General features: G+C 41.0%; 1 protein-coding gene across 1 annotated transcript in view; it reads left to right on the top strand.

Annotated features, from left to right (window-relative positions):
- TGFBR2 (transforming growth factor beta receptor 2) overlaps positions 1-24,592 on the top strand; it is an 83,290-nt gene that overhangs the window by 13,569 nt on the left and 45,129 nt on the right. The window contains exon 2 of the mRNA XM_019745289.2: positions 21,155-21,323. Coding sequence (XP_019600848.2) covers positions 21,155-21,323 — 169 coding nt within the window. The remainder of the gene's footprint in view (positions 1-21,154; positions 21,324-24,592) is intronic.

Below are 24,592 nucleotides of genomic sequence, written 5' to 3'. Positions count from 1 at the left end.
AAGCATTTTGTGAAACTCAGAGTGTTTCCTGTTACCGGCTTACTAATGAGATGCTTATGGTATCTTCAGGGTACAGGAGGGAATCTAGTTTCTTAACAGTTCAGTGTTTCCTTTTTGAATGACTGTTGGAGCTACAATGAATCCTGTTCCAAGCCTATTGGCTTTGCTACTCCTCGAGGTATAACTTCTTTTATATAGAAGCAATTAACTAAATGATCGATGTCCACATTATTTGTGTTCTGCCGGTCAAAACAGTTGTGTACTTCTCTCTGTCTCTCTCTCCCTTTCTCTCTGTGTCTCTCTGTCTCTGTCTCTCTCTCTCTGTCTCTCTCTCTCTCTCTCTCTCTCTCTATATATATATATATATATATATATATATATATATATACACACACACACACACACACACACACCAGCAGTGCCAAAACAATGTATACACCGGGACACTTTGGTCAACGTTGCTCAAGCAGTAGTTCACCATAATCAGAAGTGTCTGGACACTGATGGTAACCACTTTGAACACCTCTTATAATTGTAGAAGTCAGATGTGACTTACATTTAATCTTTTGTTATCGGTATAGATTATTACAATTTTAATACAGTTTTTTTTCTTAAAATGTGTATACAATTTTTTTGGCACCCTCTGTATATCTTTATTTAGGCATTCATTTTTAAATTCTGGGCAAGGAAGCCCCAAACAATATTTAACCTGCAATACAATATACTGTGTTGATTATGATCAGTACTTTAATAAAATTTATGTTAAAATTTATGTTTGGAGTGAGCCCCTGAAAACCTGAGGGAAGTTCCATTGAGCCGGTGTCCCTCCGTGTTACACAATATGGTCGTGGAGGCAGACGTGGCCCCTCTTCTCTAAATTGACGGGTCCTGAATGTATAAGAAAAGCAAGGGACCAGAGCGGGTCATTGGGGACCATGCTGGTGGACAGCAGCCGCTTGTGTTTACCTTGTCAGCAGTGACTGGGCCCTGATTTTAGTCAACATTTTAGTCCACAGCCCCGTTGGATGCTTATCTCTTGGGGAGCATATAAAATGTCTTCTGTTGTTAAAATAGCTGTCAAATGAATATTAAATGCACAACAAACACTGTAAAAATAGTCATTTGCCTACTTGTCCCGGCAGATAAAAACCAGTGCCAGGAAAACGGAAAAGAGAAGTGATTTGAATAACTTTACTGTCATTGAGAATTACAGTGGAAAGAGTACCCATGCGATAAAAGTTGAGTCTGGCAACTTTGAAGAAAAGATATTGACCATGTATGGTTATAATAATTTTTAATAATCCCTTATGCTAATAGAATACTTTATTATCTATAAAACACTTTCACTCGCATGCCATATCTAATTTTGGAAACAACCCTCTGAGATGGATATAATTATCCTGTTTTACAGGTATTATGGAAATGGAGGCCCAGAAAGAAACATCTGAGGCATTGTAAAGTATCACATATTTGTTTTTTTTCATCATTTTACCATTTTTAGTCATTGTGTTCCCTCGATGCTTAAGTTCTGAGTAAACCCAAGATAGATACTATGGTCCCATCGTGTTTTTTTGTTTTTTTTGTAGCTAAACTGTAGAAGAGAGGATGAAAGGGTTGATGTTGGAAGCCTTTCTCTTTGCCTCAAAAATTGGAAGCCACATTCAAGACTGGAGAATTTCCTCTCAAGACACATTTCTTTGAGGGTTTTGTCTACTAGTCATACTGTGTAATGAGTCATTTTTCTTTCCCCTTTTTTCTTGCGGGGACAGTTTCTCTTTTAAGCACCATGTCTTCTGTCTTCTCGAGGGTTGTCACCATTGTCCGTGTACAGATGTTGCCGTTTATAAAAAGACGATGGCAGTGTCTACAGTCCTATGTATAGTTTTAGTCATCCGCAGAGTTTCAAGGTGTTTAACACAATCAGGGACATGGGTGTCTTTACATAGGAAGGGTGCTTCTTCCTCACACCGGCATAGAGGTCACGTAGTGGCTTGGGTTTCCTTTTACAGAGCTTCTTAAACACGAATGTCTGACTAACGATCTAGAGAAGAACAAAATTGTTTTGACTGGTATAACACGAGTAACATAACATCTATTATTTACTCAAATTGCTTTTATACAAAAGAAGTTATGCCTGGAGGAGTAGCAAGGCCTACTTGTATGACTACGACATTTTCAAAGGATATGATAAAGAATCATCTCGATGAGCAGAAACTGTATTCAGTGTGCCAGCACACAAAGCTGATTTGTATTCTTGCTTTCCTGCAACTTGCTCTACATAAGCTATTTTGCCCACAACAAAAAGAGAGAAGTGGAGTCGTGATGTTGCTTCACTTAATTTTGGTTTAGGGACTCATAGCCAATCAGCTCCCACACTATAATATGGACTTCTTTCTCTTCTTTTCCACCAGTTTTCATCAGGATGAGTTTTCTAACGGACTTGGGACTGACAGTCACTCTCATCCTTCATTCTTAGTGAAAATTTCCTAGAAAAGATGAGCTTCATTAAATAATGACTGGGTTCATGAATTTATAATTGGGGAGATTTTCTTGAAAGTGTATTAGGTTTTAGTGTTACCTATTTATGCACTTTCTTTTTAAAAGTATTCGATAGTAAATCTTCTGGAGTAATACCTGTTATATATAATCCTGTAAAATCTGTAATTTTCACCTACTGAATCTTGTTAAGGCAAATGTAATTGTGCCAATAAAAATACTCAAAATCTGCACATTTCAGGAGTGGTTCTTCAGATATGATGTATGATGGTGCTCAATATATATTTGTTTAATGCAACAAAGAAGAAAAATATCACAGAGACTAGGAAAAGAAATTAAATTATAGTCATATATTGCCTTCGAAGTTACCTAGTCTGTGTTATATCTATTTAGCTTTGTGGTTTTCTGAAGGACAAGATTATCCACAACTGTTAAGTCTGATCTAAGGAACTGTTGACCTTTTTAACTTCTTTGCTGGATTATCTAGAGCAGGGGTGTCCAAACTTTTTTCAGCGTTTTTTACCAAGGGCCATAAGCGGTAAAATACACAAACAGCCGGGCCACTCACTCGAGGTGAAGTACGTATTGCCTCACCTGGTTTATTTAAGTAAACTAAACATATTTTTTGGAATTTGCTGCGGGCCAATTAACAATGGATTGCGGGCCGCAGTTGGCCCGCGGGCTGCAGGTTGGACGCCCCTGCTCTAAAGGGAGAAACACTTTCTCACGTTGGTCTCCTTGAACTCAGTCCTCATTTTGCCTCATGGGGTCGAGACACTTTAGAATTCAGTTTTCTCAGGAAACCTGCTCCTCAGATCTTTCCAAAAGATCTTCATTTAAGCTTATTGTCCCCTTGATGATTTGGAAAGGATTTCCACCCTTTAAAAATATAGGAACTCATAAAATCCTTGCTTAAAAGTTAATCTAAAAATGATCTTCCAGGAAGAACTTGTACAATAGCAGCTAAATGCCTTGGGGCCAATTATGTTTACGATCCCTGCCTCATCTTAAAACATTAGTAGAGTTTGAGTCACATAAGAAAATTATTTGGGTTGGGCTTGACTCTACCTGTATACATGTATAAAATTCTATAATAATGCCTTTTGTGATTTTCCTTAGCAGCTAGGCTAATTGAGATACATAGATAGCATGTAGGCCTGTCCTTCCATCCAATGCTGCCACGCCCCCATCTCTAACCCGTTTGTTCCTGTTGAGTTCTTCACTCCATATAGAATAAATCCTTTATTGAACTTTGCTTTTTTCAACTCCTGCTGCACATTAGAATCATCTAGAGTGCTTATATAACAATTCGAATGCCTGAGCCAAACCCATAGAAGTTCTGATTTTTTTGCCCTTGGGTAGGGTGCTGGCATCAATACTCTTTTAAAGGATCCCCAGATAATCTTGATATGGAACCCAGGTTGAGAAACACCGATCCAGCCTATTTCAAACAGGTTACAAGTGGGGAATTTGATCAGTAAGGTCAAGGTACTTGATATCCCCCAGCAAATAAGTGCCATTTGTTGGGTTCAAAACCTTCGATTTTCTGAGTGTTTTACTAAATTCAGTATAACAAATATGAGGCAGGTTTTGGAGGAGAGCTTTGGGAGACTCAAAATCCCTTTACTTCTGGAAACTCATCTGCAGAGTAGAATAAACATAGACCCATTTAAAAAGCTACCTCACAAATGAAGGGGGTTAAAAATCAAGGCCAAAGTGGGCAGACCCCTGTAGGTTGTGTTGGTGATGAGTGGTAAGGATAACTTTCCAAAGGTGAAAACAGTTGCCCTGGGTCTGAAAGGCTGGGTACAACTCAGTGGCACCACTGTCTAGGTGTTAGCCCCAGAGTCATACTTCTCCACCTGCTTCAAGGAAACAGAGGGGAACCTGGGAAGATGCCTGCCTGGAGTTATGTCCACCTACCACACAAAGGAGTTCTCCAGCTCTCCTGAGCCACTTCCAACGTGGGCAATCAGCATGCTAACTGCCTTGGGCCTCTCCTCATGGAGTGTCAGACACCAGGTGACCTTGGAGAAGCCATTCTCTGAGTCCCTTGTCCCAGTCACACTAAACCTCACTGAACTCTTTCTAGGGCCTGAGCTGGCCAACTGAGGGATCATCCTTGGGCCGGACACTGGTAGAGCTTGTGGGGAGGTGGAAATGCTGGGGGTGGAAAAGGCAGAAGGAGTTAACTGATCAAAGGGTTTTTGATAAAGGGGTTGTTCAGAAGAAATGTAATTAGGTTGTGGAGGCCTTCAATGCCAAGCCATGTAGTTTAGGCCTAAGTCTCTGAGTCACTCGCAAATTGTTAAGTAGAAGAATGATATAATTAAACCATGGCAAGGACAGGAGTTTGTGACGATGTGAAGGTACCGAATCTCTTTTTTCCTTTCCCACAATGCCTCTGCAGTTAACAGATGTCAGGGGAGCCCAGCACAACCTCCCTAGGCATCAGATCAGCACCTGGGCCCTTCCTGTTTCTCATCCTTCATCGGGGCTAGGATTCCATCGTTACCACTTCATGATTTTAAAAACCCATCATTCCTTCTTGGTACTTGAAAAGATATATGGGGACGCTCTTAAGAGTCCCAGAACTTTCAGTATCCCCGCCTTAACCTTAGGTTCTGTCTACGCAATGTAGCCTGCTGAATCCTCTGGGAAAAACAAACAAACAAAAAAATGACACAAATTCATTAATTCCAGAGAGTGCCTTTTTTTGGCTTGTGCCTCACTCAGAAATGTTTTCCTGACTCATAGACATTTTTCTGATATGCTCGCACCTCAACTACTTCAAACATCCACTTCATACTTTGGGAATTCTGAAGCATTTAGAGTTTCAGGTGGGTAGAGCCTCACTAGAATACTTTTATTATATCTAATGCCATTTTAATGGGCTTGAGAGTAGGAGGTTGGGTTGATCAGACAACATAGATGAACCTCTGCAAGGAATTCACCAAAGTGGAGAAGTTTGCCCATAGCCCAGAAACTTGATATTTAGGGAGCTTTTTACATCATAATCTCCATGATGATATTGGGACAAATTAGGTAGCCATCTTAGAGAGAAGCACTGTTCAGTAGAGCTTTCTGCAGTGGTCACAGTATCTAATATCGGTGCTGTACAACTGGGTAACCGGAGGCTATGTGTGGCTTGAAGTGTGGCTGGTGCAACTAAGGAACTGAATTTGAAACATTTTGTTTTGATTAATTGAAATATCAATCACCGCGTGTGGCTACTGACTACCCTAATGAACCGAACAATTATAGAGTATCGGTAAAGTTCCCATTTTCCTTCAGTCCTCTGAAGGAATCATTCAGGTCACTTCTCAGTGCCCACAATCTTAGTGGGACAGATGAAATTATTTGTACCTCTCTATTCCTGGACTTTGGAATTTAGACTGTTTCTGTCCTGGATATACATTTTAACGTTTATGGAAATACTTTTTAGTACTACACTCTAATTATAGTACTTTGTTTTAGGAGGATCCAGCTAGGCCTCTTTTATCATCTGTGTTTTTAGGTTTAATCTGAAAAAGGATGTGAAAATACTGTTGTCTTGGGGGAGAAAAAAATATGCTTAACATCAGCGCACATGGAGTGGTAGGGATTAGAAACCATCTAAACCAATGGAAATACTGGATAAAGAGAAGTTTAAGAGGCAGGTAAAAGTCTCCAAGAGAAAACTTGCCCTGGAGGAATGCTTTTAATTAGGTTTAGCTGCTTCCATTGCAGGAGTCCATTGAGGCGGCTTCCCTGAGGCCACTGGGATTTTCCCCTGTGAATAAATTTTCCCAATCGGGTCACCTCTCTGCTATGTTCTTCTAGAAACTGACCCTTATTTGGCATGTTGTGACTTTAACCTTCCAAAAAACCTTGACAAAAAAGGCCAGTAATTTTTTTTGTGTGTGTAAAATGTTAATTTCTTTGCTACAGGCTTATGTGGGCTTTGACTAGAAATTTAATCTGTGCTGCAGCTCTGAGTTATGTTTCACTCATTGAAATGGGGCTTAATAAGAATTACTTAATACCTTAGGAGTCAGACAAGCCTTACTTTTTTTTTAAACGGTCTTTTATCTCAGGCACAGGGATTTGCATTTTGAGGGGTGATGCCAGCTGACTTGAGCCCTCACAGGTTTCAGCTTGTTGCAAACAAGTTCGGTCCATTTTTCTTACTTCTGGAAACTTCTGCTGCTGCCACTCATGGCTTATAGGTTTACCATGGAACTCTAGCCCTTGTCGCTAATTGTCATCTACCCCTGCCTCAGCAGTGATACTACAGACAGCCAATCATTTAATACAAAACACACCCCTTAAGAAATGTGGATGGAACTTTAATTACAGATGACATCCAAGCCAGTAGGCAAGTCTTTGACTAGTGAGACTCGTTTTCTATCTGCTTTACTTCTCCTTCCATTTCCTGGTAGCTTTTAATTTCAGGTCTCCCTGGAAGCTGAGGAACCCTAGTCTTGGATTTCTTTCTATCAGTGAGAACTGTGTGTGGTGATAAAAATCTTTCCTAGTCACACGTGGCTACTGACACTTGAAAATGGCTAGTGTGACTTGAGACGGAATATGTGATTTTGTTTAACTAGAGTTACATTTAAAAAACCAGTATGGCTGCCATATTACACAGTGCAGCTCCACATTGTCCCCTGGACTTCGGAACACTGTGTCCTGAGGGAAGCATCTCCGCTTGGCTGCTCCACGGTTCTCCACTTTCATACACCAGCTCTTCCCAGGAAAGAAACTTTCTTTGACTTTGAACTGACTTCTTTATACTGCTGATTTTGACTAATAAGCCTTGAGCTTTTTCAGTTTTGGATAAAAGACTGAAATGTAGTCAGAATGTACTTTCGCAGTCACTTCTGGGGCCAGGCAGCATTTTGCACAACTCAGGTCTCACTCCTAGGTTGGTTTAACAGACAAGATTGCATGGGGCTATAATTCGAAGGTGCAAAAGTTAGCCGCGTACCAGAGGTTGCATGAAAAGTTGTCTTAAGAACTAAAAAGTATTGTAATTTGACTTCCTAGTCAAAGGTAAATCCCTAGTAGTAAATATTATTTCAGTATGCAAATGTGGTCATTCCTCATGGATGTAAGGAGTCCACCATATTCCAATACTATGTGAGAAGAGTGTACTTCAAAGACTTTGAGTGTGTTTCTCATTTTCCGTATTAAAATGGCTACTGGAATCTATCTTGACTCTGCCACAAATAATGTCATGTGGACAAATAATGTCATGTCAGTGCCGTCCTCTGTTCTCACCAACCTGACTGGGATTGTTAGGGTTTGGAGGAAAATTCATTTTTCACTCATTGATGGGTAACATCATACAAATGGAAGCTGCTTACCTCACGAGAGACTTTTATGCTGTTTACTGCAAATAACATTGAGGCCGTGACAGCAATGAGTAATGCCCAAAGAAAGACCAGTCTCCCCCTTTCTCATCCAAGTGCACTGTGAGAAAACAAGCAAAGTTGCCCAGTGTAAAGGCAGATTCTCAGATTTCATTTCAAATTTCCTGCCCTTTGTTGTCCTTTCTTGAAGCCTTAACAATGCTTGAAACTTGTTGCTTTTTTATTTTACTTCCTCTGCTTGAAAAACATGAAGTGTGTGTGGGGGGAAGGGGGCGGTGGGGGGGGGAGGCAGGAGGGAGCAGGTTTCAAAGTGTTTGGTGTTATCTCAGAAACCAAAGCGAATCTTAATGTGCCTTTTAGGCCTCTTATGCTAAATAGTCAAGGGAAGTTTGGCTGCTACTAGTCAAATAAAAGCCTTCCCAAGTTCTTTTAGAAGTGGATCACTGTTTTAATATATCAGTGAAATTACACTAGAAGTGGTTTCCACATTCATTGCTTTAAACTTGACTATATTGATTTTTTTCTTAATTTGCCCTTCGGGGAAAATCGGCCTTGAATAGAGGACATAGAAAGAGCTTGATTTTTAATTTTGGCTTTTAAATCCACCAACATTGATTGGGCCCCTATTATGTGTTAGATCCTGGGCCGAGGCTGTCATCATGGAACAACACAAATGACATTCCCTGCCCTTAGGAAGCTTACAGCCTGCTGCTGTCTGCCAACCTAGCAAGTTACTTAAACACGTTTCTCTTCTGTGAAATGGGAACAGTAATACTAATCTTCCATAAGCATTTGTCAGACATAATCAAGGCTTCGATCAAGCAATGGGATATTTTTACACAATCATTTCTTTTGTTCTTATTACTCATCATTCAAGCTGAGCCCAGAGAATGGATTCAGAATAAACACAGATTAGAAACATGCTCAGGGTTGTTTTCAACTGTTACAGTAAATGTCTCTGCTCTAAATCAAAATTTCCTCCACATCCCCCATAAAATTAGAGGAAATGCCTACAGGGGCTGAACGGAAAGTGACCCTTCCATAATTTTCCTTCCTTCCAACCTCATGATGCACAAATGACACCGAGTAGTTTTTTGTTCTTGCAAGATGGATCAGCTGGAGGCTTCAGGTTTAAGTCTGTCTGTGAGCAACAAGGGAAGAATGCGGTACCTAAACAGCATACTAGGAAGTTCCAAAGGTGGTTTCTCAATTATCAGAGAAAACAACCCAAAATGCAAGCACACTGCTTGATAGTGTTGAAGCCATTTTTCTTACAAGCTGAAACAGCATCTCATTCTATTTAATCAGGTCTGCCAGGTTTAAGCTGGACCATATTTGAATTATTCAGCTTTCTGGCATTTGGGGGGTTGAATTGTGAATATTTTCCAAAATGAAAGGTACCTTCAGGATCACCATGTTCCATGCACCTGTCTGATTGGTCAGAGGACAGGCACAGAGAGTGGCTGAGTAATTGCCCAGGGACACAAAACCAGCTCACAGTTGGTGCAGAGCCTTCTCTATTGCAACTTGCGTCCACTCTCAGCATGGTGACTTCTCCTCCACTAGAAATTGTATCACAATACCACATAACTATTTACCCCATGAGTAAATGGTCTCAAAGAGAAGGGACTAAGAAATATTGCTTTCCATATATCTGCATGGCACAGAACACTTTTTAACTAGATACTTGAAAACTAGTAAAATTGTTGCTCATAGCCTCTCCTATTCTTTCATTAGCTGTGAATCAAAGTGTTAGTTTTATTTCCTTGAGAAAGAAAGTTGAACCTAACTTGATCTCAACACTTTAGTATTCCATAATCTTAAGGCGCTTCATTGCCTCCCCATCTCTGCGTGTCAAACTCACTAATTTTGTTAGAATGTTGCCAAATTACATACTGAGTGTCTCAAAGCCAAAGCGGATCAGCTCTCACCTGTTGAATATTGTACAGAGTCAGCAGAGAATTTGAAAATTGAACTTGATCTTAAACTGGTTATGAACAAAATTTTAAACTGGATTGTTTGGGTCTGAAAGGGTTTTTTAAAAGATCCTAAACTAAGCACTCTTGCGGATTTTATTGTAGCAATGATCAATTCCATTGTATCTCTTTGAAAGCATTGGAGCATAGTGGTAACAAAAAGTTATTATATTTCAACTTGTCTCTTCACTCAAATTTCCTGAAAGATTATTTAGAAGTCATCAAACTGCTGCATTCTATTGATGAGTAGGAATAGCTTGCCCAAACTCTTAATTATCTTGTCTTGCCTTGCCTGTAATTTTATTTTCCTGAGAGAGAACATTGGATAGTGTTACTTTCTAACCAGAGAGTGCTTATGTGGCACTTTTTGTTGTCTAGACAATTTTCACATGTATTTCAAGCACATTTTCTTTTCTCTTCATCCTGACCCTAGAAAGTACCATTTCATAGATCAAGAAATGGAGGTTCTGAGAAGTGGCTTCTCCTTGCTCCCACAGATAGTACTGGCAAGAACCTGAACTCACTTGCAAGTCTTTGACCTTAAAACTCTTAGACTTGACCAAGCTGCCCCTGTTATATATGTCTCCTAAACTAAGTAGAGGCATTACGAAGCACCAAATCTCTTTTCTAAGAAACTTACTGCTCCCCCTGCCCCTACCTACCTCCCACAACTCCTGCAGGCCACACTCAATGTCTTTGTCTTCTATTGGACTGAGTTAAACCACTGTTCTTAAGCCTTTGCACTGGGAATATCTGTTTTATTGTCAGTATCAGGAAAATGATAGGCTCCCTGTGGCCTATGGCTTTGTCTCTCATGAGCTGTGTTTCATCGATCTTGGATAAGTTATTTCACCTCTTTGACTCTGAATTTCCCCACCTATAAAACGGTGATTACACAACATGACACCGTTCTGATGAATCAATGAAATAATCATCACACTCAGTACTGGACTTGGCATTTGTTCTACATTCAATGAATGGTGATAATGGAAATTATTATTATTATTATTATTATTATTATTATTATCCACCTAGATCTGATTTTTAAAGTAGAAAATGTTCCTTTTTCTTGACTTGAAATGTGAGTATCCACATTAGACCATCAAATGCATATTAGAAAATACCGTATGAGAGATTATCCTGAATTTTTCCATTTGAGTTAAACCAATAACAGTGGAAGAGAGAATTGAATGGACATGTTGAATAATCATTAATGGTAAAATTCCGATGGCCACCAGGGCTGGGCAGGGGGCTAGGAGACTCCAGGGAGGGGCAGGGATGAGGCAAACTTGAGGAGATTCACACCACCTTAAAGGGCCACCACCCCTCACTGCCAGCTGACTGTTGTCACAGGATGATCTGAGCCCCCTGTTGCCAGATCTTTTTATTTTATTAAGTGGAGTTGGAAATCCAGCTTTTCTGTGAAATATCCTAATTTTAAAACTTGGCTCATATTTTACAAAGACAAGAGTTTAGGCCAAACAGAACATGTCCGTAGGCTGTACCTGGCTCACACAGCCCTACATAGCAGTCTCTGCTTTCTCGCTTCTCACCCTGGTTATTCGTTTGTCAGAAACCAAGTATCTTTGACCTCACCCTTTGAAGGAGTACCTAGCCCCCTCCCAGTACGGTATTATTTCCAGCCCCTTGTCAAAGCTTCAGTATGGGAGTCATGCTCTGACTGATATTTTCACATGCTTAGTAAAACTGTGATTGGAAACCCTTTCAGGCACTGGGCATACACCAGGACACTGCAATACATTTGGAAGTGGGAGAGGGGGGCACGTCCACAAAGAAATTTATAAATCAAAAGCCCGATCTCACAGAAAATTGATATTCAGACCAAATTGTTTGCTTAATTGAAGCAAATGGATCATCTAAGGTGCCTATTTTTCTGATTCTCTAAATAGCTGCTTATCTTTGTGAAAATTCATTTTTACCAGAATTTGCATTCGTTTTTGCATTAAGTTGCCCCAGCACTTTGAGATGCTAAAGGAAAAAAACGTTAATTGTTTTCAATCCCAAATGAATAACGTAATTTTAAAAAACACATCTTCATGTAGACCTTTTTTTTTTTTTTTTTTTCAGTTCTTTTGGTAAAAATCACTTTGTACATTTTTTTTTTTCATTCCCTACAAGAACGTAAGCACCGTGAGAAAAGGACCATATCTTATATGGTCCAACTTTTCCACAGGGGTTTAATATGAGCATGCTCACCGATAAATAATGCATATTTTGTTTATGTTGGCAAATTTTTCTGCTAAGTAATAAATTATTTTTGCTGAATATAATGTTGTAAAGCTCCATAAATCATGTGCTCGTTATGTTGCCTCTATCAGCCTGTGTTATTTACCAGTGTTGTTTTGACTGTCACCAAGAGAGTTAATCATCTTTTGTTTTCAATAATCTCTGGGTAATTTTCCTTGTTGCCACAGCACACCGTCCAAGTTATGTCAACCAAGAGAGAATTGTTTTTTCAATTACTATTGCTGTATGTAAAATACCAACTTGAAAGCACTTTCCAGTAGAAGACTAAAGCTATTATTTTGACAGTCCCTGAAATAATGTCACATTCTTCCTCCTTCACTTGATATACTATCTCATTTGCATTGATGTGGCTTCAGTTTTTTCAACTGGAGTCCTCTTGTCCCAAGCCCCAGCATATTCCTGGGTTTTTAGCTCATGTCAAGTTCCTACATTTAGGATTTACCAGATAAATACACTGTTAAAATCATCTTTATCGATGATTGCCAAGTATGGATGGTGGTTTTGGCTACAAACTGCTCGCCCTCGTCCCGTTTTCAAAAGTGTGTTTTGTCCACTCAATCCCCTATTGAAGATGAAGATCACTGAGAAATCTAAAAGTTTTTCAGCTTTTTGAATATGGCAAAAGTGCTGGTATTCTGAAATACTGCCGTTGGCAACAATATAGATATTTCCATCTGCAAGAGTCATTTTAAACGTTTGGGTTTTGTCTCCATATGTGACCTGATTCTGGGACTTACATTAAAAAATAAAGAGGCAAATTCAGTAAGTGGTGGGAAAACTTAAACTGCATTTCATTCCTTAGTAATCCAAGAAATTCAGGGATAAGCAAAAAAACAGAGTGTGCATATTTGGAAGTTATTTGGAGTTATTGGGGGAAGGGCGTGTTAAGTAGGGAAGGGTGCAATGGAAGCTCCAGCTCAGTTATTTTATGTTTGTCACTAGAAAAAGCTAATTACTTTTCCGTTCAGCTACGGCTTGTGGTATTCTAGATGTGGCTTCTTTAAAATGTCCTTGTAAGTTACATTTTTAAAATCATAAAGGCACAGTCAAGATTTTTATTTAAGGTCCTCTATTGGATAATCCCTTTAAAACACCCTCAATCTTGTAATTTACTTGTTTGATGAATACAAGTTTATGTTTATGCAGTTTTCTTAAAGCAATCCAGAGTGAACTATTAAACTCACCAGACAACAGGTCTACTGAATCCAAACCTTCAAAGCTAAATCCCCTCAGTGGAATAAATCAAACAGGGAGGGAAATATCTCTCTCTCTCTCTCTCTCTCTCTCTCTCTCACACACACACACACACACACACACAACTGTCCTCTCCAGTTCAATCATAATTATCTACATAATAATCAATTTAGGATTGAGTTTTATTAAGAAAATCTACAACTCTCCATATCCAGTGATTTATTTGCTAGTCCTTGACTTTTAACTTTTTAAATGAGGCTTTGAGTTTATTCAGTTTGTGTTTATAATAGAATATTTTTCTATTATGAGATTAGGTGGACAGAGTCTGGGACGTTTTCTATGCCTCGACTCTCCTTGCCTGTTGTAAATCTTGTTCTGGCCAAGCCAACCCTGTCAACCATGCACACACCTAGAACGTCCTTGTACCTCTCAGCCTTTCCATCTGTGAAATGGAAGATGCACGTTCATTGAATAATTATCTATTTTCAGAGACCTGACATCTAGATTGTCTGGATCTCCCATTTCACTCCACCTCTCCTGGTCCGAGTTGTGTTCTCAACCCAGAGTGCCTTTCCTTTCAGTCTGTCCTCAGCCTCTCAGAACCAGCATCCTTCAAGGACAGCCTCCCCTGTGAAACTGCTATTCCTATGTCAACTTTTCCCTTTTCTGACCTCATGTTTGTATTTAAAGGCAAGTAGTTTGCATTTGATAATCTTGCCTCTCAATCTAGAATGGAAACTGCAAGAGGGCAGGGACCAACCTGATGTTTGTTTTAAATCTCTGTGTGGACATCACAGATACTTGATAAATCCTTAATTGTTGACCCTGTGGTAGGCAATTTCAATGTGGAAAAACAACTGTGTTTTCTTACTAGCTTTTTGGCTAGTAAGAATGATTTCCCTAACATTTCAAAGAGTTTTTAGAGTATTGATTAGGTCATCCTTGGAGGGTTCTAGCAAAGTATTATTATCATGAGAACATTTGCATGAAAAGAAGAATTGATATCTTCAGGCCACTTGTCTATTTCTTTCTTTGCCCACACTCTGATCTCCCAGTTAACTAAGGGGTGGCTTTTCAGTACTGGTCCTGGTGCCTGGAGCCCATGTGGGACTGTCATTTGAAGGAGAGCTCCACCTCTCCTGCTCTCGAGATACTTATAATTAGCAAATGAGGGTCCACATACAATTTTAAAACTAAAAAGAAGGTGTTGCATTGTGTTAGAAGTTCCAATTATGCAATAGATGTTCAAAGAAGGGAAATACTCCTAAAATATTTTTGACTTAATCAGAAGGTGCTTTTGGTTGGTTTGTTTTATAGTAGTTGGCCAAAGTATTTGATTATCTTGGGGATCATTCTTTCATGAGGGGTCATGAAGGGACTCCTCTGAGGTTGCTGCATTTGCTCTTTGTTCTGGGTGGGAAGACATATGTGACAGGCCAGTAGACTTGTCCCACCTAGTCTCAGGGGCCGTGCGTGGGCTGTGTGTTGCCAGCATCCCAGACCCTGGTGACTGCGGGCCAGATGGTTGCCTCAGTGTCTGACTCTGAAATGCCAACTGCAATTAAAAACCTTCTTTCAGAGAACAAGTCTTACTATTCTGGGCCCATATGGTGATCAGAGCCTTTGGGCCTGTGATCGTTTAGGAGGCCAGGCTCTAGAGAAAAGCAGATGGAAAGAACTGTAAGATGAGACGTGCCTGTAAAGGTGAGGCATAGTGTAGCAGGTCCATGAATGACGTCGTTTTGTTCAAAGTTATTTCGTTCTAACATTGATGAGATGTCACAGGAACGTAACTCTTGTTTGTATCAATTAGCCTATGGTATAATTGGTTTCACTTAAAGCTGAGGAATCTATTGACGACTTTAAGGAAGGATTTACTGCATTCCCTTTTGCTAGATCCAAACATGAGTGGACAAAGGGAAACAATGACCAGTCAACAACTGGGTTCTCCACAACCTTCCTACTCAGTGTGAATCAACAGCCTCGGCGTCACCTGGGCACCGAGTCTTAGTTCCTACCTGTGCTGGTCAGTGTCAGGAGTACTTGGCTAGGCTCTCGTGCCCAGTCCTTTAATCCCACACTAATCCAGGTGTCACTGTGAAGGTACTCTGGAATGTGATTAGCAACTACAATCTGTTGACCTTAAGAAGAGGAGTTCACCCTAGATCGTATGAATGGGCCTCATCCAATCAGTAGGAAAGCTTTATGAGCAAAAACAGAGGTTTCCTGGAGAAGAAATTCTGCCTCAAAACGGCAGCACCGATGCTTGCCTGAGTTTCCAGCCTGCCAGCCTGCCCTATAAATATCAGACTTGCCAGCTCCACAATGTTGTGAGCCAATATGCCACCCCACACCTGTGGGTTAAACATACTCCCAAGCGACCTGTGTGTGCTTGTTAACAAGAGAGAAGCTCTGCCCCAGGCACAGGGAGTTCTGTTTACCAGTTGACATGGATTATTCTATAAGATGCTGCACTTGGTTGTATCAATTTTAGTATTCCTGCTATGAAATATGTAGCACTAAGCAAGATATCCACAGGTGTTTGCGATATAAATGACTTCTTAAGTCCCCCCCAAAACATGCTGCAACACAACAGTAGATACATGCATGAATTCAAAGATACGTGGATGCATTTCTGGCAAAGTGTTTAGGATTATCTGTGGAATCTTGAGATTCTGCATCATTGTTCAGCTCATAATAGACAACATTCCAAAGGCACGGGCAAAGACTTCCTACCCAAAATTGCTAATATTTATCTGCACTAAGTCTAAACCTTATTAGGCTGCTCATCTCTGACCTTCAAAGACAACAGGACGGTTCCAAAAATAGACACAGCAATGCATTGACTTAGTTCATATTCTCAAGACCCGGAACCTCTGTCTCTAGGCAATGAGTTTGGGGAAAATGTGCCCTAAAATGAGGAAGGCAGTATGACCCAGACTGAACGTTTGGACATATTACTCATTGGTTTGTTTGAAGAGAAGTGAAATAGGGGCCATGTGATACCATCATATGCTGAAAGCAGCTGCCCATGTTCACTTCCTTTACTGAATGACTTTCTAGGGGGCAGACATTCTTATTGGAACCTTTATTTTAAGAACATATGAATAACTAATTTGCCTATTATGAGCAGAAAATTCCCTAAAGATGGTCAGCTGCTCACAGAGGGCCTACAGCCATTAAAACATAGTGTCTTAACTAAACATCTTAACTAAAGGGACTTAGGAGAGCAATTTAACAACCTGAACTGGAAATAATTTTGAAGTTGGTTAGGGTTTGCTACTGGGTTAATTAGGTGGCTTTTGTTGTGTTGTTTAGAGTAATAGCTCTGTCCCTGGCTATTCACATGTGTGTCCGCCCTCAGTATCTAGGTTGGCGAGGGGGCTTCTAAGACCGCCCCATACCCAAATCCGAGGATGCTCAAGTCCCTTATATAAAATGTCGTAGTATTTGCATATCACCTGCACACATCCTCCCGTATATTTTAAATCATCTCTATATTACTTATAATACCTAATGCAATGTAAATGCTATTAAATAGCTGTCATACGGTACTGCTTAGGGAGTAATGACAAGAAAACAGTCTGTACATGTTCAGTACAGACGCAACCATCGTAGGCCTCACTACAGAGTACATGTCAGCAACAACATAATGTTTCTTCCCCCAATATTTTTGAACTGAGCTAGGTTGAATCCATGGATACAGAGCCCGTGGCTGCAGAAGGCCAACTCTAGGCATTTACCTTCTATTCCTTTGGCTTCACAAACATGTATTAAATATAAGATGTTGTTTGATAGGAGAGGTCACGACAGGGACCTCTTTCCCTGTGGGTTCCAGTGCACAGATACAATTGTGCCTACACTGAGTGACCATCACCATCCCCTGTGCCCACTAGCCCTCCACCCCACCCTGATTGGCAGGCCGCTGCTTAGCATGTTATCCGTGAATCACCTTTGAGGACTCCGGGGTAAGCCTAGAATTCTTCAACTGGGGCCTGTGGACCTTCAGGGAATCTGGGAACCATCCCTCTGAAATGATGAGCCAAAGTTTGTAGGTCTGTCCGTCCACCCCCTCGCTCCAGAGTCCATACAGCTTTTATCAAAGTTAGGTGACCTCTGCCACCTCCACCCCCAACAGAGGTTACGAGTAGCTTTGCCTTCTAGACTTAAGTCTATCCCACCAACACAGTTATTCACAAAGGAGAATACTGGCTTAAAGCGAAGGCTGGACATTCATTGACTGGTTGGGAATTGTTAGTGTGGGGGGGCCTCCTGATGTCAACTAGTAGTGAGTGGCTGCCTGGGGAGGGAAGCGGGGAGGGGGGGTTGTAGTGAATATGCCCTGTGTGAAGGCTTTCAAATTAAAAAAAAACTAAGCTGATCAAGATAAAAAGCCTGCTCACCTCAGCAGGGGTATCTTTTACTGTAATAAAAAGAAAAATGAGGTCCTCTTGCTGAGTACTTACCAGTGATGTGTGATAACTTATACACCTTACCTAGCACATGTAAGGGCTTTACTAGGTATAAGTTCCCATCATACACTGCTCCCTGCCCCCATATGCCTGTGCCTCCAAGTATGGAGTAAAGTTGGCTGTTTGCCTTTTCCCCAGAATTCAATGGAGAGGTCTTATCTTTCTGGGCCTTATCATGAATTACACACCTACCCATCTCCAGGGGCCCCCGTTTACACAGACTGTAATCTGGGTGACACCCCCTGAGCTGTGCAAGTCATTCTCCTTTCTCTCTCTCTCTCTCTCTCTCTTTCTCTCTCTGTGTATGTCTTCACTATTGATTGTGTTTTGCAGGCATCAAATCTAAACCCCTTATACTTGTCAACACCTCTGTGGCTGCCAGTGCTACTTTCAGCACCAGTCGCACCTGTTTTTATTTCTCTTCTATCACTTCTGACTCCTGTCACTTTTCTCACACTTCTTAGCTTTTGTTAGAAAAGGATTGGCCAGACCAGGAACGCACTCCTTTCCTTCTGCAGTATAAAAGTGCTAAGCTTACAGCTTTCGGGGCATGTTTTTCACAAGGAAACTTCCTCCAACTTTAACGATCAGCTCCCCCTTCACTGTCACATAAGTTGTATACGTGTTTGTATGTGGGTGGGTGGGGTTTTTAGTTTTCGGTTTTTTGCTGTTTTGTGCCCACCCCATTGTTTTTCAGTTAATTCTAGGTCAGGGGTCTCGGTCTCAGTTGTACATTAGAAGCATGTGGGCAGCTTCCACAATTCCTGATGCCTAGGTAACTATGCAGAATAATTAAATCAGCATGTCTAAGGGGATTGCTTCCTTGCTTTTCAAAGTTCCCTAGGTGATGGATTCTAACATGCCTCAGAGTTGATAGCCACTAATCTAGGCTAAAATCTTAATGTGCTGGAAGACCGAATTTCAGGTCATGGAGGTTTGATTTTATACTTAAAACAACAAAGCTTCCTAACCAACAAACAGAGATTTATCTGAAACATACCAGCTGGACAATCAGTTCTAATGTGTCTTTTGGAGCAAAAAAAAAAATAAGACCCAGTATTATATTATATTATATTATGTTATGTTATGTTATGTTATGTTATGTTATGTTATGTTATGTTATGTTATGTTATGCTAATTATATTATATTATATTATATTATATTATATTATAACCGGTCTTATAGTAAAATAAGACCGGGTCTTATATTAATTTTTGCTTCAAAAGATGCATTAGAGCTGATTGTCTGGCTAGGTCTTATTTTCGGGAAGACATGGTAGTCTAAAAGAAATAATCAAATAAACAAAACACAACCTAGCTTTTTCTGCTTTACCCATGTTTTATAGGGAAATCTAAAGGGTTAAATTCGTTGTTTTACCAATGGATCCAATTCCAACCACTGTAGAAAAAAAAAAATGTGTATTGTTGTGTTAGTTCCAAATTTAACACAAGGTTCAGAGCGCACTTCAGATCTGCCTGTATTTTTAACTAAGCATAGAGCTGTAGCTCTGGGAGACATTGCAAATTTCAAAATAGTTTGTTATCTAAAAATACACTTCCTGAAATGAACTTGAGGCCTGTGAGGGATGAATGGGTGTATTTTTTCTTCTATATTTAATGTTACCACAAGAAAGCAAATCTTGAATTTATATATGTTTATATTTTTAGAGACCCAGGAAACAGGTGCTATGCCTAAATGACAAAGAGGGTTGCATGGCATAGTGTCAATGACAGAAATCTAAAATTCACGGACAGGGAGCCACTGTGGGAGGGCATTGAAACTGTTCTTTTGGCTTTAGGCAAGAGCATACTTAACATAGGGAGGAGAAGAGGAGGCAGCCCTCAGGCCTGTCCAAGCTCGATCCCTGCGCGAAGCACCACTCCCAGCTTCCTGACCGCCAAGGACTAGGATAGTGCCACACGTGGTCTACATGCCTGATCATTCTTTGTCTAGCATTTCAGTGTCTTTAAATTCATGTTTGTTGACCACATGCCATATAGCCTTGTCTCACTTGACTCTCCAAATGCATGCCTTTAATTACCTTCATTGCTAGTGGAAACGGAAATCCTTGAGGAAGAAGATGAGAAAGGGGGTGTTATACCTGGTGTTTTTGTTTTTGGTTTTTTTTGCCTCAGCATGCAGCATGTGTTTTGCAAAGAACTGTCTGTCTTCAATAGATGATTGATGGTTGTGAATGAATACTGTATTTATAATCACACTCCCCACTGATGTGTGGGAAGAATTTCTATATCCTTTTCTACTGGGGATAAAGGGCCAAATGTGAACTTCATATATTCATTCCTTAATGTATTCATCTCTTTGTTCATTTATTCAATGAATATTTTTGGATGTCTTCTCTGTGACAGGCCCTCTTCTTGGCACTGGAGACACAGCATACAAATATGGCAGATATCGTCTCACAGAGCTTGCATTTTGGTGGATAGATTGTAAGCAAGAAAATGATCAAGTTGGCTTGTGCAGAGGATAAAATGAGTCCTGTCCTAGTTACTTGTGGGCTGCTTTAGGACGAAGAGCTGACATGTAACCAGTGACCAGAAAGGTGACAAGAGCCAGACAAAGAGAAGAGCAAGGGGAAAACCTGAGGAAGGAGGGAACTTGGCTTCTTCTAGGGCTGAAGTCAGAGAGCTAGACAAACCCTTGACAGAGCCTTTACTCACGCAGAGAACTCTAGTGCATCCCCAGTGTTTGGGATTATTTCTAGGAGGCACTCAGTCTGTATTGGTGAATCAACTCATGTCCCTCAAGGCAACTGAGAGAAGTCAGAGCCATTCCCTTGTAAAGAAGGCCCCCAGCTCTTTCCAGTGGAGGTCAAGAACAGGATGGTCATGTCCTGCCTGGCCTACAGTGTCTCCTCTGAGTTGGCCAACTCCCGTTTGTCCTTCACAACTCTGCTCGCTTGTGACCTCTCTCTGTCCATCTGGGTGGTGACTCTTGTCTGGCTTCCACATTCTCCCTCTTTCTCTCTATTTCAGGTTATCCTATCCTCATCTGTTTCCTTGCCTCCCCACCCAGCTAAACTATAATTTCCCTATGGGCACTTTTCATTGTGCTCCCAGCACCCAGTACAATGCAATGGGCCCATCCAAGCTATGTTTCTTGATTGGATGATAAGGTTTCTGTAGAAAGAGTACCTTATAAATCACTGACAGAAGTAAGAAATTACTCAAACTTCCTCCCACCCCACAATGGCTTTCGTTACAGATTGCATAGGTGCTGGAAATTCTCTGATGTGAAGGCATTGTTTTGCCTTTCTCCATATTTATTCTTATGACATGAGGTTCATTTGAAATTGCATAACATCATGAGGAATTCATTGGCAGGCTGCCTAGCAGTTAGATAATCATTTCGTGTATCTTTATCTTCCCTCCACAGTTAATAATAACATGATGGTCACTGACAACAATGGTGCGGTCAAGTTGCCAAAATTGTGTAAGTTTTGTGATGTGAGATCTTCCACCTGCGACAACCAGAAGTCCTGCATGAGCAACTGCAGTATCACGTCCATCTGTGAGAACCCGCATGAAGTCTGTGTAGCTGTCTGGTAAGGTTGCCTCTTAAAAAATCTTTCTTTCCCCCCTTTTATAAGTAATGCATGCTCGTGGTACAGAGAGTTCGTGTATCTCCATGCCCTGAGTGTAGACACATCCCATTTCTCTTTCCCTTAGACAATCTCTCTTTTAATCATTAAATGCACTTTCCAGAGATATTCTGTACATTTTCAAATACATACACACAAGTCTCTATATGTGTGTTATTTATATGTGTGAGATTGTATATAAGGTGACCTTTATATTTGCAATAAATCTGGAGACACTTCCTTGTATGAAGGAGAGCAATATGCCATTTACTAGTCATTTAATGATACGTGCTCTGTACCTTATAGTGACACTAGGAGCTTTGTTCCTCTGAGGCAATCCTAGACTTATTTTGTGGAAGGAAAATGATGAACATTGGGCTGTTGGAAGAGGAAATCACTTGTCAAAAAAGGGAAGCTATTCGGGGAACCAGAAAACAATTCCTTAGAAGCTCTGGCCATGTCACTCGTACCACCACTGGGCGACATGCTACATCTTTCTCTTGGATCAGATTCCCTACATTCTCTCTGTCTCTCTCTCTTTGTCTCTCTCTCTGTCTCTCTCTGTGTCTCTCCCCCCATCTTTTTTGTCTCCCCCACACACACACACATACACAGTAAGTGCTCATAAATCATTTGATAAATGCATAGTTATAAATGGGGAGTATGAGCAAGAGAGAAAAAGGAAAATAGAGATCATTAAATGACTTCCCATTTTATAAAAATGTATAAATTCATTACTGAAATACAACTTTGCAGACTTAGTCTGATGTTGTGAATTTATCGGCCTTTTTTTTTTTTTTTTTAAAGTAACTTATGTGTCTCCTGGCCAGTTGCAAATGAGAATATAAACCCAAATATCCTCCCTTCCTCTTGGGGAATGAGTCTTTTGGACGTTCTCCAGACCACATCGAGTTAGCCTTGATGATAGATCTGAACACCTTGCAAATTTCTGTACATACCAGGGGATGACTAGTTTCTTAAGAACTGAAGGAATGTTAACAACAAAGGCCTGTCATGACAGCTGGCTGTACCTGCCAACTTCATTCATGTCCAGGTCTGAGCAAGGCTTTTGAAAAAGGGGTTTTGACAAAGATCATGCTCAGAAGAAAGGGAGCTGTGTCAATAGAGGTTTCGAAAGCATGCCATCTAAGGAATAGCTGAGGCAATTAGACATGGTTCCAGGGAAGAGAGGACGTGGGTTCTCTTGAGAGAGATCGAAGGGCTCTCATTTACAAAATGTAAGAAACTCTTTCCACGTAACACTGAAAGGCAGAAGTGGCCGTGAAATTTACAAGGGGAGAGACTAGCGCTCAGTATAAGTTTAAACATTTTCACAGTTGTGGTTGCCCAACAGTGGAACAAACTTCCTTCTCTGGTCAAATGAAGTTCAGGAGACGCTGGATGACTGGCAGGTCTAGTGCAGGAAAGATTGAGACACCCGACTGGATGACCTCAAGTCTTCCTTCCTTCCTTCTCTTCTCCACTGATCGTCTTTGCTGAAATATCGACTGTGGGGTACACTGACTTCTGCTAATGAGGAAAGGCCGTTTTAATTAGGATGTTTTTTCCTGACTCACAGTGCAAGTCCAAATGGTTGGTTGTGAATCAAATCTCCCGAATAGAGGCTTCACTTGTTTCAGAAAACGGGACCATGTGGGGGAGGGGAAGCCTCCCTCTCTCCTCCGTGTCCCAGCTATAAAGAGCAAACATAGTAAACGTTATTTTTACCTGTCTTGGCAAAAGGAGAAAGGGATGTGTGGTGGTTGCTGTGCTACACCTCCCGGACCCCCTCAGCACTGAGGCGTCACCCCCTCAGCCTCGGAAGCACTGGCTGCTGAGGGATCGTCCCCATTCTCTCCCACAAGTTCTCCTCCACTGAGAGGAGCTGCTTCCTTCTCATTTGACCTCTCCTGGGGTTTGACCTCTTTTCCTGAGTAGCTAGCGTCCTATGACTGATGGATGCAGGGGTCCAGATGCCTGGCTACTTTGCCTCAATTTGCAACAGTTCTGACGGGCCATCCAGCTTTACAGCTTCTGAGGGATTAGCTGAGTCCTTCACTGCAAACTGCCTTATGGTTCAACTCCTCCTCTGTGCAGTGCTCCCTTCAGTGCCTTACAGGTGTCTCTCCCAAAATCTCCTGCACAGAAAAATCTCAGCCTCCATGTCTGTTTCCAGGGAACCCAAACTAAGGAAGAAGTCTATTTTAGCAAGAGCCAGGTGTGGAAACTGAAAGCGGCTTTTATCGTAGTGCATTTCAATGTCTTTATCAGTTTTAGTGTTGTTTTCATTCATTCATTGATTCATTCATTGGTTTAAATAATGTCAATTGTGTGCCCATTCCATGTAAAATGCTCAAATTCTTTCCAAGAATAGACATATGTTGAAACCAAAATTAATTTCATGACTGGGGTTCTTTTTCCAAGTCTACTGACAAATTCTTCACCTTCAATTGCTCAGAGCAAATGTTGCAGGACACAGAAGTCTGTATTTTTTCACTGTGTTTTCCCTTTCTATGCTCAGCTGGCTCCAACGATATTTTGCAAAAATATGAGCTCTGCTGTCAGGGAAAACACTGTGACAGGAGTGAGTGGAGAAAGCAGTTAAGGACTTTACCCAGACTCAAGTATTTTAACTGCGTTTCCTCTCTGGAAGTTTAGTTCTCTAAGCAGCTAGGAGGCGGGAAGCAAGAACCTCTGAAAGAGCTGCCCAGTCAGTGCAGAGCCGCTGGACTCCGGGGCTCACAATTCCTTCCTGTCTCTTGGCCTCTAGAAGCTTCACAAGAAAGATAAACCATTCTTTCTCTGGGAGCATTGAGGACTTAGCATGCCTGCCTTTTGTTACCAAAACACAACCCTGCACACACACACACACACGTGGAAAGGGAGGGAGGTGTTCTTGTTTCAGGCCCACCATTTTTGCCAAGACTCCATACCCTTGGGATTAAAGATAGGAAGATTTTTACCTACACACTATTTGTGGGGTGATTGTGCCAAATTAAGTTTCCTTTAGTTCTCTGCTACCCACCCTAGAGTACAGATTCCAACTACGTGTGTTACTCTTCCTTTGACAGTAAGGACGTACTTAGCAAGCCCTTGCTCCCCTTGCTCCTACTGGAGCTTACCGTTTTTCACACAGTGGTACAAGTGTCTGTGCTGGAGTCAACCCTGGGCTGTCTAGATGTCATACACATGACTCTATTCCTGGTTGGGCTGTTCCATCCTCACTCATGCTC

This window comes from Rhinolophus sinicus, linkage group LG10 (genome assembly GCF_036562045.2).
Source record: "Rhinolophus sinicus isolate RSC01 linkage group LG10, ASM3656204v1, whole genome shotgun sequence".
In the NCBI taxonomy this organism is placed as follows: Eukaryota; Metazoa; Chordata; class Mammalia; order Chiroptera; family Rhinolophidae; genus Rhinolophus; species Rhinolophus sinicus.
The sequence above is the reverse complement of the archived record's forward strand: the minus strand, read 5'-3'. Positions and strand labels throughout refer to the sequence as shown.